Source organism: Wyeomyia smithii, chromosome 2 (genome assembly GCF_029784165.1).
Source record: "Wyeomyia smithii strain HCP4-BCI-WySm-NY-G18 chromosome 2, ASM2978416v1, whole genome shotgun sequence".
Lineage (NCBI taxonomy): Eukaryota > Metazoa > Arthropoda > Insecta > Diptera > Culicidae > Wyeomyia > Wyeomyia smithii.
The window spans coordinates 222445436-222458431 of record NC_073695.1 but is presented as its reverse complement, the minus strand read 5'-3'; the positions used below and the strand labels follow the sequence as shown (position 1 = coordinate 222458431).

At 38.2% G+C, this 12996-nt stretch overlaps 1 protein-coding gene across 1 annotated transcript in view; it reads right to left on the bottom strand.

The window, feature by feature from the left end:
* The window catches only part of LOC129720429 (endothelial lipase-like), a 32442-nt gene extending 32167 nt beyond the window's left edge, over positions 1 to 275 (bottom strand). The window contains exon 1 of the mRNA XM_055671911.1: positions 108 to 275. Coding sequence (XP_055527886.1) covers positions 108 to 275 — 168 coding nt within the window. The remainder of the gene's footprint in view (positions 1 to 107) is intronic.
* Between the last annotated feature and the right edge of the window lie 12721 nt (positions 276 to 12996).

Here is a 12996-nt window from a genome sequence, read left to right as displayed (position 1 = left end):
AATAACAATATTCATAACTTTACTTCTACTTCCATGTCTACGCAGCTGGAAAACGTCGACTCACGTTACCAAGCGAAGAGGAAAACTATGCAATTTGCGTACATTACCTCCGGTCGAAGTTTCCTGAAATGCGGCATCGTGGATGGCACACATTCCACAGTAATCATGGCATCGTCGTCAATAATTCCGATGGCCCGATGTTCAGTCAGTGGTGCCCTTGGCAGGGTGGAGTCAACCGGTGTTCCAAGGGTGGTGTGGAGTAATTCCGATGACATCTTGACACAGACGAGCCACGCTGACACGATGTTATGCAATCTTCAGTGTCATTGCACCATTAATTAGCGTTGGATTGGGTGTTATTGATTTCTTGGTAATCTCATGGCGACCGTACCGTGAAAATAAAAGGTCCAAAATTGTTTCTGATAACTTGCTAACTACTTCGAAAATCACTAAATAGAAGATACTCTACGCTACGGTAGGGCAGCATTATCGCATTCCAATCTGAGCTCACAGAAAACCACTGGAATTGCAACAGGCAGGATGCAGAAGGATGTGCCAAGACTGAAGAAACCGACAACTGTAGCATTTTGATGTGCGTTTGACAATCGAAGGTCGAGGGTTTGGTTTAAGCGGAATACGTTTAGGATGCATTTAGCATCGTCCGGGAGTGGAAATAATTGCTATTTCACTGATTGCGGTTAGTTGGTGGAGAATAAATTTATCGATTATTGAGTTCATGAAGTTACTCTAGATACGCATTAAAACGTTTAAAGGTCATGTCTCAATTCAAAATTTTACGTAATAAACTTTTCGTTCCGTAACGAATTTCCAAGGGCTCCTTTCAACAATAAAGATAAAATAACATTATAAATCGCATTATCATATTATTATCCTTGTGGGATAGGCAATTACGAAGAAAAATCGTCCACAGTATAAAGAGAAAAAAAACGACCCCATACTTTTCGAACTGGATGACCGAGCTGACAACGGAGTGGCCTAATCCGTTTAGTACCAACCCGGAACTGCACGTTGTAATATGGACATTGTGTTGAAGTTTAATTTTCAAAGTCAATATTGTTCCGGGCCCAGGCATAACGAGGATGTGACAAGTTGACATAAAGGGATATAACGCACCACATAAAAGATTGAGACTGTCAGAAAGGCAACCCATCGAGAAACTTTGTTCAATCAATTCGCCGGCAATACATATATTGTGTGAGGAAGACACTTTCTAATTCATATTGAATGCGGCAGAACTAAACCATGGAGTTGTGGATTAGACGAAAATAGAGCAGGCAAAAAATCTGGGTCACCTGACGCAGGCAGGTAGAATAGGCTGTCAACGCTCTGAGGCGTTATGCTTTTGTATGACGAATCAATTCAATTGTACCGGAAATCAAACCCGTCTTTCATGTGACACTTTTATGCAATGCTGATGCACATGTTGCCATCCTATTACCCAGATATTCTTGCCCGGATAGTCAACGTATGAAGTCAACGAAGCGAGCTTATTCAATTTCCTAGTAATGGTAATTTATGCTCCGTCAATAAATATTGAATTATTTGCTGGTTCGATAAAAGTGATAATAGCATTCATCATATATTGTAGGCAAGGGGAATTCAGATGAATTGATATAAATGGTAGTGAAAGACAATAGGTGGCGACAGAAAAAATTCTTTGATTTATTCGTGCGCGAATGGTACATTTGCTTAAGGACATTAGAAGTATTGTGTGAACTGAGAGAGCATTGTGTGAACTGAAGTGGGTTCTGTTTCCAAGTTCCGAATAGCATTTATAGCACCGTCGCATTGAAACGATAAAAAAAATTGAATTCTAAATTCAAACAATCCCTTCCATCAAAAACATAATTTAAAACTTTAGGATTTTGGTGCCTAAGAGTTTATGATTTTCGCGATCCATACATTTCAGGAGAATTTTTTTTCTTGGAAATTTTGGTTTAAGGATCTTGGAATTCGAGCATTTTAAGATTTTAGGATGTTTGAATTCAAAAATCGCAGGACTATAAGATTTAAAAAATTTATTACTTTAGGATTTAAGGGGCTTAAAATTTTACTAACAAGGAATTTTGAAATTATATTACTGAAACTGTGTCTTCATGAATGGTGGGTAAGTAAAATCTCACTTGAGGCGGTCGAAAAGAACCTTCCTCAAATGCGGGCAAAAACCTCACCATCTTTTAGTCTAAACCAACTATAGGGTCTTGTTCCATGAAACAATTTTCGCTGATATCGTTGAACTGGCGAATCATTGATGTGATGGGATACTTTGCAGCGTACTGTGTTGGCTTGAATTTCACTTGCAGCATAGCTTTGGGTCGTAACAATCTAGATGACGCATAGAACCCGATTTCTGCTAGAAGGTCAGGAGGATTGAATTCAGTAGTTATTAATTTTCACATGAAAACGGCTTGTGACATTCGATGGTGTTGATCTAGCGTTTTTCTACCCAACAAGCAGCAGCGGTCTTCATATGGAGGCACATTCTGCGGTCATTCCGATTCGGAACTCGACCTTCTGTTTATTATACACAGACTTCGCAGCCAACTGTTAAGTGTACATGACAATTGCGGGGCTAGCGCTACGATCCTACTGACACTAACAGTTTCTCCCGAGTCGAGACTCGAACCTACGACGACTGGCTTTTTGGTCCGCTAAACGTGGCATCGTACTTCGAGAGCAGCTGGCAGACAAAGCATACGGAACGAATTAACAGAGATTTGAACCCTCTCTATTCTATTTATTTAAACGTCGAACGAACAAGTGCACAGTACAGCGCTTCGAAACACAGCGGGTCTATAAATTTTCGAACGATTTCGACGATAGAACCTAACTGACGATTTGCTTTGTCAATAGTATTAGAGATGTGGGGTTAAAATAGTAATTTTTCAACTAGTATTACACCCAGATCTTTCAATTGTTCAACTCGTTTAGGTTTTGTATTAGAAATCAAGTAATCAAAGGACAAAGCATTTCTTGTACGATGGTAGCTAATAACAATGCTTTTCTCAGTGGTCAAGAACAAGCAGTTTCGGAAACACCTGAACTGAACATTAATCAAAACGGGAAATAACAGAGGCCCAAAATTACTGCCTTGCGGTACTCTTGAACAATTTGGAAAGATGGCAGAATGCCAGTTTCCAATACCTACCAATAATTTCTTATGCACAAGATATGATTCTAACCATTTTCCAAAGTGCAGAGCAGCCAATTTCTCCTACTTGGGCAAAAGAATAGAATGATTAACCTTATCAAAGGAAGCTTTTAAATCAGTATACACTGTATCAACTTAAGCTTTGGATCTTATATTCTTAATACAAAGCGATACGAATTGTACGAGATTCCTTTCACATTTTATACAGTTTATAGTTTTGACCCGCAGCGAGTAAAGTGTCGTTGATATAGACTGTTCCGAAAATTATAAATACATCTTCTATCTTGAATAAAACAAGAAATACAGGATTTTTCGGGTCATTTTATTCTGAAATATAGATAATAAGTGTTTTCTTTCCAGTTTCAATTCAAGTTGGGATTATTTTTCGTAGGATACGCGAGTTTTCTAACTTTTCTCTTAACACTACTCATAAGCTTTCACACAGTGTGTTCTCCGACCATTTTTACCACTTTAAGCCAATCTTTTTTAAATTTTTCAACATTGTCCGCTGGTTTGACATATTTCCTCAGCTTTGCCTTGGTCAAAGCCCAAAAAGTTTCAATAGGGCGAATTTCAGGGCAGTTTGGAGGATTCATCTCCTTTGGGACACATGTGACATTATTTGTTTTATACCACCCTAGTGCATCCTTAGAGTAATGGCAGGAAGCAAGATCAGGCCAAAAGATTGGAGGATTGTTATGCCGCTTAACCATGGGTAACAACTTTTCTGCAAACACTCTTTCACTTAAATTTTACCATTCATTGTGTCATTCGTAATGAATGGACGAGATATTTTCCCTTATTCACAAATGGCCTGCCAAACCATTACCTTCTTGCTGAATTTTTCGGTGTAAATGGCTTTCACTGGTCCAGGGACATCCTTTCCCTTCGGTGGTGTATAAAATTGCGGTCCTGGTAGAGTCTTATAGTCCAGTTTTATGTAGGTTTCGTCATCCATGATAACACACCCCATTTTTTTGGTCAGAAGTTTGTCATGAAGCTTCCGAGCTCTCGGTTACACAGATTCAGCTTGTTTTGGATTTCGTTTTGGCTGCTTCTGCTTCCGACGGGTCTGCAGACCCATTCTTCCCTTGGCACGCATAACGTTACTCGCCGAGGTTCCAAACTTTCTCGCCACATCTCGTACTGATACTGAAGGATGCCGCTTGTAGTATTCCTACAAGCTTGTAGCAAGCTTGTAGTATTCCTATTAACCTTTTTGTCCATTGTAAGATCAACAGGCCCGGGTTTTCTACCACGTCTTGGGGCATCAGTAAATACTTCCATTCCATTACAATACTTCCGCAATGCGGTTTGAACTGCTCCGACACTTATACCTTCTTCTCTGGCTAATTTTCTTATAGAAAGACCACTCACGGTGCCCCATTTGTGCACAATTCGCTTTCTTTGCTCGGGAGAAAGGCCACGCATTTTCAAATTTTTTTTTCGTTAGAAAAAATGACAGCATCTGTTTCTTTTGGATGTAAACAACAGGACGCAGCCAACGTTTGGTTTAATACTGCACGTTATTTGAAATGACGGTTGATCGTAAGTGTATTTATAATTATCGGAACGGTCTATATTAGTCTCAAACACCTTATATTATAGTTTTTCCAGCTACTAGAAATTTAGAGTTATGATTGAAAAATTTCAGGATTTGAAGAAATCAGTATTTCAAGATTTCAGAATGTAAAGATCTAAGATAATTGTTTTTAGAATTTCGAGAGTTTTAGACTTGAGAATTCTGGAGTTTTAGGATTATTTTAGCATTATGAAATTGTAGAATATTGTGATTGATGGTCTCAGGATTTTAGATTTGCTTTTTTGCTCTAAGATTTTGGATTTTAAGGAGCTTAAAAATTTCAAGATTTCAATATTCAAAATGGCTTGAATGGTATTTTTATTTTTACCATTCAATCTGGCAACTTCGAAAATATATTCCAATTCCCTAATCTTGGCTATTCTACTGAGAGGTAGAGTTTTCATCCGGTGAATCATGTGGTGAAAGGATGAAATTTTGTGCTGGAAGGAATGACTTGAAGTTAGGGTTTGTAATATTCCCGGGAATTGATTTCCCGGTTAAATTGTCTTTTATCTAATATCTCTTTTTTTAATAGGATCGAAGTTTTCCGCACCAATTTTCGAACCGATTTTTGAGCCGTCCGTGAAGAATACCGTTGACCCCTTACTCACTTTTACTTACTTTGTTGGCTAACGGACCGTTCACCGGTCTAGGGCCGAACGAATTAGAGATGTCCAGCTTCTTCTGTCTTGGGCAGCCGTTCTCCAGTCTCCTCGTACACCAGCAGATCGTGCATCTTCTTCCACCGCGCACATCCATCGCGTGCGAGGCCTACCACGGAGTCGACAGCCTCTTCCTGGTTCTCTACTGAAGATAGTTTTGGCGGCTCTCTCGTCAGGCATTCTGGCTACATGTCCAGCCCACTGAAGCCTGCCCCGCTGTATTACCATCACTATATCAACATGTTTGCATACCTGGTACAACTCCTGATTCATGCGCCTGCGCCACACTCCATCTTCCAGTTTACCGCCAAGTGTCGATCGCAGAACTTTACGCTCAAAAACTCCGAGCACTCGTCGATCAGCATCCTTCAGCGTCCATGCTACATGTCCGTAAAGGGCCACCGGGAGTATCAGCGTCCTATGCAGCGCTAGTTTTGTGCGAGTTTGCAAACTACGGGACCTTAGCTGGTTACGTAGTCCGTAGAAGGCCCTGTTCGCAGCTGCAACATGTCGTTTCACTTCACGGCTCATATCGTTGTCACATGTCACAAGTGTATTAAGATAAACGAATTCGTCAATCACTTCAAATCGTTCCCCATCTATCTCCACCTCAGTAACAACACCACGGGGACTCCCACGCTCTCTGCCAGCTCCCATGTACTTCGTTTTTGGCAGAGTTAATGACAAGTCCCAATCTCGCTGCTTCCCTCTGCGTCCGCAAAACCAAGAAGCATGTGAGATTTCGTGATGATCGTACCGTTTCTTTCCACATTTGCTCTTCGTACTTCACCCTCAAGAGCGATGTTGAACAGTAAGTTGGAGAGCGCATCCTCCTGCTTCAGTCCATCCAACGTTATGAACACGGCTGATGTCTCGCCAGCTTTCCGCACGCATGATTTTGATCCCTCCAGCGTCATATGACTCAGCTTAATTAGTTTCGTAGGGAAACCGTGTTCCAACATGATCTGCCACAGCTCGTTTCTTTTCACTGAATCGTATGCCGCCCTAAAATCCACAAACAGATGGTGAGTCGGTAAGTTGTACTCCCGGAACTTATCGAGGATCTGTCGCAGGGTGATGATTTGATCCATCGTGGAACGCCCCTGTCGAAAACCAGCCTGGTATTCGCCAACAAAGGATTCCGTTAACGGTCTCAATCTGAAGAACAGGATACGGGAGTGCACTTTATATGCGGAGTTGAGCAACGTCTCGATAGTTGCCACAACCCAATCGATGGCCCTTCTTATAGATAGGGTATATGAGGCCTTCCAACTAATCGTTTGGCATTTGTTCATCCGCCCAGATCCTTAGTATTATCTGGTGGATCGCATGGTACAGCCGCTCGCTTCCCGCTTTTAGAAGTTCGGCCGGGATACCGGCCTTCCTAGCGGCCTTGTCATTTTTCAGCTCACTAATCGCCCCATTCACCTCCACCTGTGTTGGTGGCCCCACAGCTTGTTCGTCACTCATAATCGTCATTCTGTTCCTGCTCTGGTCATCCGGCTCCTCACCGTTCAATAGCGCCTGAAAATGCTCCTTCCACCTGGCTGCAACCGTCGGTTTATCAGTAAGCAGGTTGCCGTCCTTGTCATTACACATAACCGGCACAGGGAAATTCCTGCTTCTGATTTTGTTGACAGTTCTATGGAATCTCCGCACGTCATTTTGAGCATAGCTGTCCTCTGCGCTGGCGAGCACCTGCTCCTCGTACTCGCGCTTCTTCCGGCGGTAGGTTCAATTTTCGGCAGCTCTTGCCACCCTGCACCTCTCTCTGTTCTGACGCGTAGCCGCAGTGAGCATGCGGCTTCTGGCACGGTTCTTCTCATCTGTCGCTCTCGGGCACTCGGCATCGAACCAGCCATTAGGCTGTCTTTCACGCGTCGTACCTACCAGCTCTCTCGCAGTTGTTTCGATGGCGCCGTGGATACTGCTCCACAGCCCATTTATGCCTTCCACTCCTTCCTCTTGTTGTTCTGCGATCCGTTGATCCAGCTCTCTGGCGTATTCTGCTGCCACGCCATCAGCTTTCAACCGCTGAATGTTGAAACGCGTCGTCCTCTCTGTGCGAGATTTCAGCACGTTCGATAACCGTGCGCGGATCTCGACGATTTTAAGCTAACCAAAAATAAAAATGTAACCAATTGGTGTACAGTATGCTAGAAAGTTATTTTTATTTTTCCAATTTTAAACTCATTTTAATTTTTTGGAACATGTAAAATTGTAAAAGATAACGTCAAAACAGATTCGGGAGCTGAAATCTAATAAATGTAGTGGAAAAGAAAAACAAAACGTTTTATTTTTTTTATTTTATGCTTTGCTACAGTTTAGAGAGCTAATCAATTAAGCAATATTAAATATATCTTTTGTCCTTTTAATAATTTATCTAGTGATTAACATAGTAAATTATGTTTCTATTTAAGTCTTATTAATTTTTCTGTTATCGGTTTGGCACGTTTGACAAGACATGTCTGTAGTTGTTATCACTATGCTGAAGCTCCTATTTGATAGTTTATGAACATTACACACATACACATTCATCATTAATGTTTCTGGGAGTCCTTCGGGGGCGCCACATTACTTGAAGTTCGCAAGGTATATGGGAAGATCTGACACTTGTGTATCCATCTCGTCTTTAGTAAAACTAATATTAAAAATCTTCAAACCCTCGGTATTTGCTAGATTTGTTCAGCATAAAAAAAAAATAAAACAGTTGATTTAAGATCAAATGCATTTGACACAAAAAAACTGGACAAAAAAGTTTTCTATTCAGTCGATCAAGTCTAAGTGTCGTGAAGCTTTAATGATTAGTATATTATCCATTTTAAGAATCATGACTTCCCGTCAGCTACGTGAGAGTCAGAAATAGCATCTTAAAAATTGCACTGGTTTTAGTAAAGCACTCTATAAATTTTCCAATGAATATATAAATCTATTCTTCGCAGTTAAATATTATACAAAAAACGAATTTCCAATGGATTCATATTCAAATAATCAATGTTTCGAAAAAAAATCGAAAGCACATGTTCAGGCACAGAACTCGGCAATACTCAATGCGTCACCTATGAAATCGCTATTTTGTGTTTGATGCGGTGAAGCAGGGAACGCATTAACTATTTCCGAGTCTTGTGCTTTTGAAAATTCGAAGTGGTGGCTCGGAGTCAGCCGTTTGAGGCTTCAACACCGTTTCACCTTAAAGTATTGCAGAATACTCAGATGACCAACAAGATCACCAGGTACGATCTCTTTAAGACGCTTGAATCGTAGGGCACATTTTTTCCAGGAGTCCAATGTTTTCAGATTCTGAGATTTATGAAAATTTCAAATTTTTAAATTTCAGCATTGCAGGGTTTTAGGATTCAAGGTTTTTTTTTGCATTTTTCGGCTTAGCCTTTTTGAGATTTTAGTTTTTCAGGATTCAAGTATTTTTCGATTTAAGCATTCCAGTATTTAGGGAAACTTTAGGTTATAGCATCTTATCTATTTCTTTGTCTATATTTTCAAGATGGTATGATTTTAGTTTTCAGAAGTAAATGTAGCGATGAAGACAGAAAGCTAAACAAAAATAGATGTTAGCAGAAACTACGAAGAATATAGTTAAGCAGATGGGACCCACTTGATAAACTTTATTCTTCGTAGTTTCTGCTATCATATTTATCAGTTAATTGATCTTTCGATCTTGATCGCTGCATTTACTTATCAAAACCGAAATTTAAAATAGAATGACTTTTCGTAGAGTCAAAAATAAGAGAAGAAAAATAAGATCTTATGGTAGCAGGATTTTAGAAGCATATTATTTTCAAATTTCAGGATTTTAGGATATTTGGATTTTGGGACTTTGTTACTCAAGGATTTTGTGGATTTGAGCCTTCAGTGGAGGTTTTTTTCTCAAATATTAATTTTATTCTTTTATAATTTAAAATTTTAAAAGTTCAATATTTTGGGTTTGCAGGATTCAATAGGATACTAGATTCTACGATCGTAGATCTTCAGCTTAGGATTTTATAATTTCAGGATTTTGGGATTTACTAATATTGGTATCTTGGGATTTGAAGGATTTAAGAATTTCAGGTGTTTTGGATTTCAGGACTTTCTTATTACAGGATTTTAAATAAATTAAAATTATATTTGAGATTTCAGGATATAAAACCGAAGTTTTTAGGATTTTTGACAGATTTTAGCATTTAAAGATTTTTGGATTTTAGTACAGTCAGGATTTTACGCGGCGTTCGTATTCCCTGCGCAAAAAAACTTTAGTGTATTTGAGAATTTTAGATTTTCAGAATTTTTCAAACTCTTATCATCTTGAGGTTTTAGAATTTCAAGATTTAAGGATTTTAGAAATGAATTGAAAATTTCGGTATTTGAAAAAAAAAAAGATTAAATTTAAGGATAGGAATAATTAGTTTTTTGAAGATATTATACGACAATCGGTAAAATTACCCGACGTTTCGGCCGTTTTTGGCAGGCTTTTTTAAGGGAAGCTGTATTTAACAGTGAAATTGTTTATAGTTATAGTACAATACAATGTCATGTCATTTAAATTTTAGGATATGAAGATTGAGAGATTTACGAATTTACTGATTTTGGGACTTTTAGCTTTAAGGATTTCAGAATCCTATGAGATAAGAATTGTAAAATTTTAAAGGTCACAGGATTTTATGATTTTGGGGATTGAGAAATGAAAAGTTAAAATTTTAAATTTCAAGATTGCAGGATTTTAGTATTTATAATTTTTTGGAATTTTTTGGTTGAGCGTGTAAAAGATTTTAGTAATTCAGGGTTAAAGTTTTTTATATTGAGGGAACCAGCAGTTAAGGATTTTAAGCTTATAGGTTGTTTTGAAGTTTGGTTCAAAGCATTTTATTTTTCAAATTTTATGATGATTTAGTAGTAGGATTTGGTAGTTTATTTATTTTGGGTTTTAGGATCATTTAATTTTGGGACTTTGAAAGCAAAGGGTTTTATGAATTTTGTTGTTTTTTGTGGACTTAAGAAATTCAATACTACAGAAATATTTTCGAAGATCATATTTGAGATTTCACCATATTAAAACCGATATGCTTTGGGTTTTATAAGTTGGTGGTTTGATAATTTTGTAAGATCTGAGAAATCTTGTGATTTAAGAAGGAATTCTAGGAATTCTAGAATAGTGGTTAAGTTTTTTTCGAAATTTAAAAATTTAAGAATCTAGAGGGATTTTAGGATTCTTCGATTTCATTACCTTAGGATTATTGGAAGACGTTAGGGATACAGTAATATATTTTTCTACACGATGGATACGTACTAGAGTGCCAATGAAAATGTTCATTTTGAGAAACCATATACAAAATTTTCACCTACCCGAAAAAACACCCTTTGAAAAATTTCAGCACAATCAGCCCATAAAATGGGGTGGCGCAAAGCGATTGGCCTTTAAAAATCCAAAAACTAACCCAACGGAGTGGGGTGCATGAAATTTCGGTTTTCGAGATTTTTTATGGTCCCAGATGTTTTCAAAATGCATGAAACGTTCAGATCTGGTATCATCTGAAGAAAAAAATCTCGATTTTGGTGATTTTTCGAATTTTTCAAGGTCAAACTTCGATCGCTTTGCGCCACCCCGTTTTTAGTCCGATCGGCCCAAAATTTTGCAAAGTGTGTTTTTTCGGGTGAATGAACATTTTGTGTAGGGTTTTTTCTTCAATTTTTTTGGGTACTTTTTTCCGATATAAGTGATTGTCACCCTAATACGTACCGTGCAAAAAAACGCGTTTTTGGAAAACATCGTAAAAAAATTGAGTGAAAAACTCGTGCAAAAATGTAACTGTGTAAAAAAATACCGTTATTGTTACTTACGGTAACTGTTTTACACGAGGAAGAAAAAACGTCCGAAAAATCATGAGAAAAAGGCTCGTTATTCGAAAAAAAAACAATGTAAAAAGATTCGCGTTATTTGAAAAATCTCAAAAAAAAAAATGTGAAAATAAAAGAAGAGAATAAAACTATGTAGAATGAAACCGAGTAAAAATACGTGTTAATAAAGACCTTACTATATTGAGGCATTTATGGGTTTGATGATTTTAGGATATCAAGATTTTGGTATTTTGAACATTTTTTTTTTCTAAATTTTATGAGACAAGGATTATAAGGTTTTGTAGTTACAGATTTTTAAGATTTGAGAAATTTCAGATGTCGAAAATTTAGGGTTTCAGCATGATTGAGATGACTAGAATTAAAGGATTTAAGATTTTGTTAGAATTGAAGAATTTTGAAATTTCTGGTTTTTATGATTCCAATATTTTTTGATTTAAGGATTTATGAATTTAAGAATTGTGGATGTTAGTATTTTGATACTCTAATGTATCAGAATTTCAGTATTCTCAGTGTTCTAGGTTTCAATATTTCGGAATCAGAAGCTCTCAGTGTTTGAGATTGTATGATTTGAACTTATGAACACATATGAACACCAGCAAATTTCCAGAAGAGCACTCAATTAGCTTAAATTACTCTAAGAGAAATTCAAGTCTTCCCTCAGCGACTAGAGCGGCATCAGAAATATTAAATTATAATGCGCTACCAATTTTATTCGACTGGTGCGGTCGTGACGCATCTGCTCTATTATCTTCTCCTGATTTATCATATTTGACTGAATGAAATGGTGCAAATTCATACACGATCGTTCACGTCACGCTTCCTCTCAATCACTGCTAATATGATTTGTATTAGATACTTGAATCTCACAGAACGGAAGGTTCTTCTTAATTATGGAATTCACGTTCAAATTCACTTAAATTCATTAAATCTAATAGTTTGCCTATTATACCATCTCGGCTGAAATAACTTCAATCACTGCCAGCGCTATCGTGCCCTCTCTGTCAACTGCAGGCTACGGAATAATTAATTGCATGATTATTGAAGCATACATAAATTCCTAATCGGATGCAGATGACATGTATATGAATATGGCCGGCAATGGCCACAAGACAGACAAAAGGGACATCACACGGCCCGGTACGCACTGTACGGCACACGTGCCTCTGATGGCCAATGAGTGACAGCAGCAACCAACAACGGTCAGGTCGGAATGCTCGCTCGCGATAATTTATTTTGTTTGAACCCGCAGAAACGCACACTCAACTTCGATGGTGTTGCTCCGTTTCAGTATCATTATCATAATCGTGTTCCTCCGTGTAGTCAAACGGGGTTGACATTCGCGCAATGGTGATGACGCCTGGATGAAACCAGTGATCGATAATATTTGCAAAACCTATCGTTTCCCGGACGAGGAATGCCGGCATCGGGAATCTACCGGTGGTTTCTGCTAGGCACGATTAGCGCGAATATGTTTATTCGCCGGAAGCATAATCCGAGTAGGAGAAATTCGGAAACTGCGAGAATATCAGAAAATATTTTTAAATTAAATCTTTTGCTGAAGATCATAATGGCAGAAATTAATGCCCATTGTAAGAAAGAAACTCAATATCATTATTCTCCGAACCAGAAACTAATCTGCGGTATACTTCCAGTTGTCTGGTAGGTATAGCATATAAATGAAATCCGGAAGAAGTACCAGCTTGAGCACTGCTTTTCTTCTCGCCACT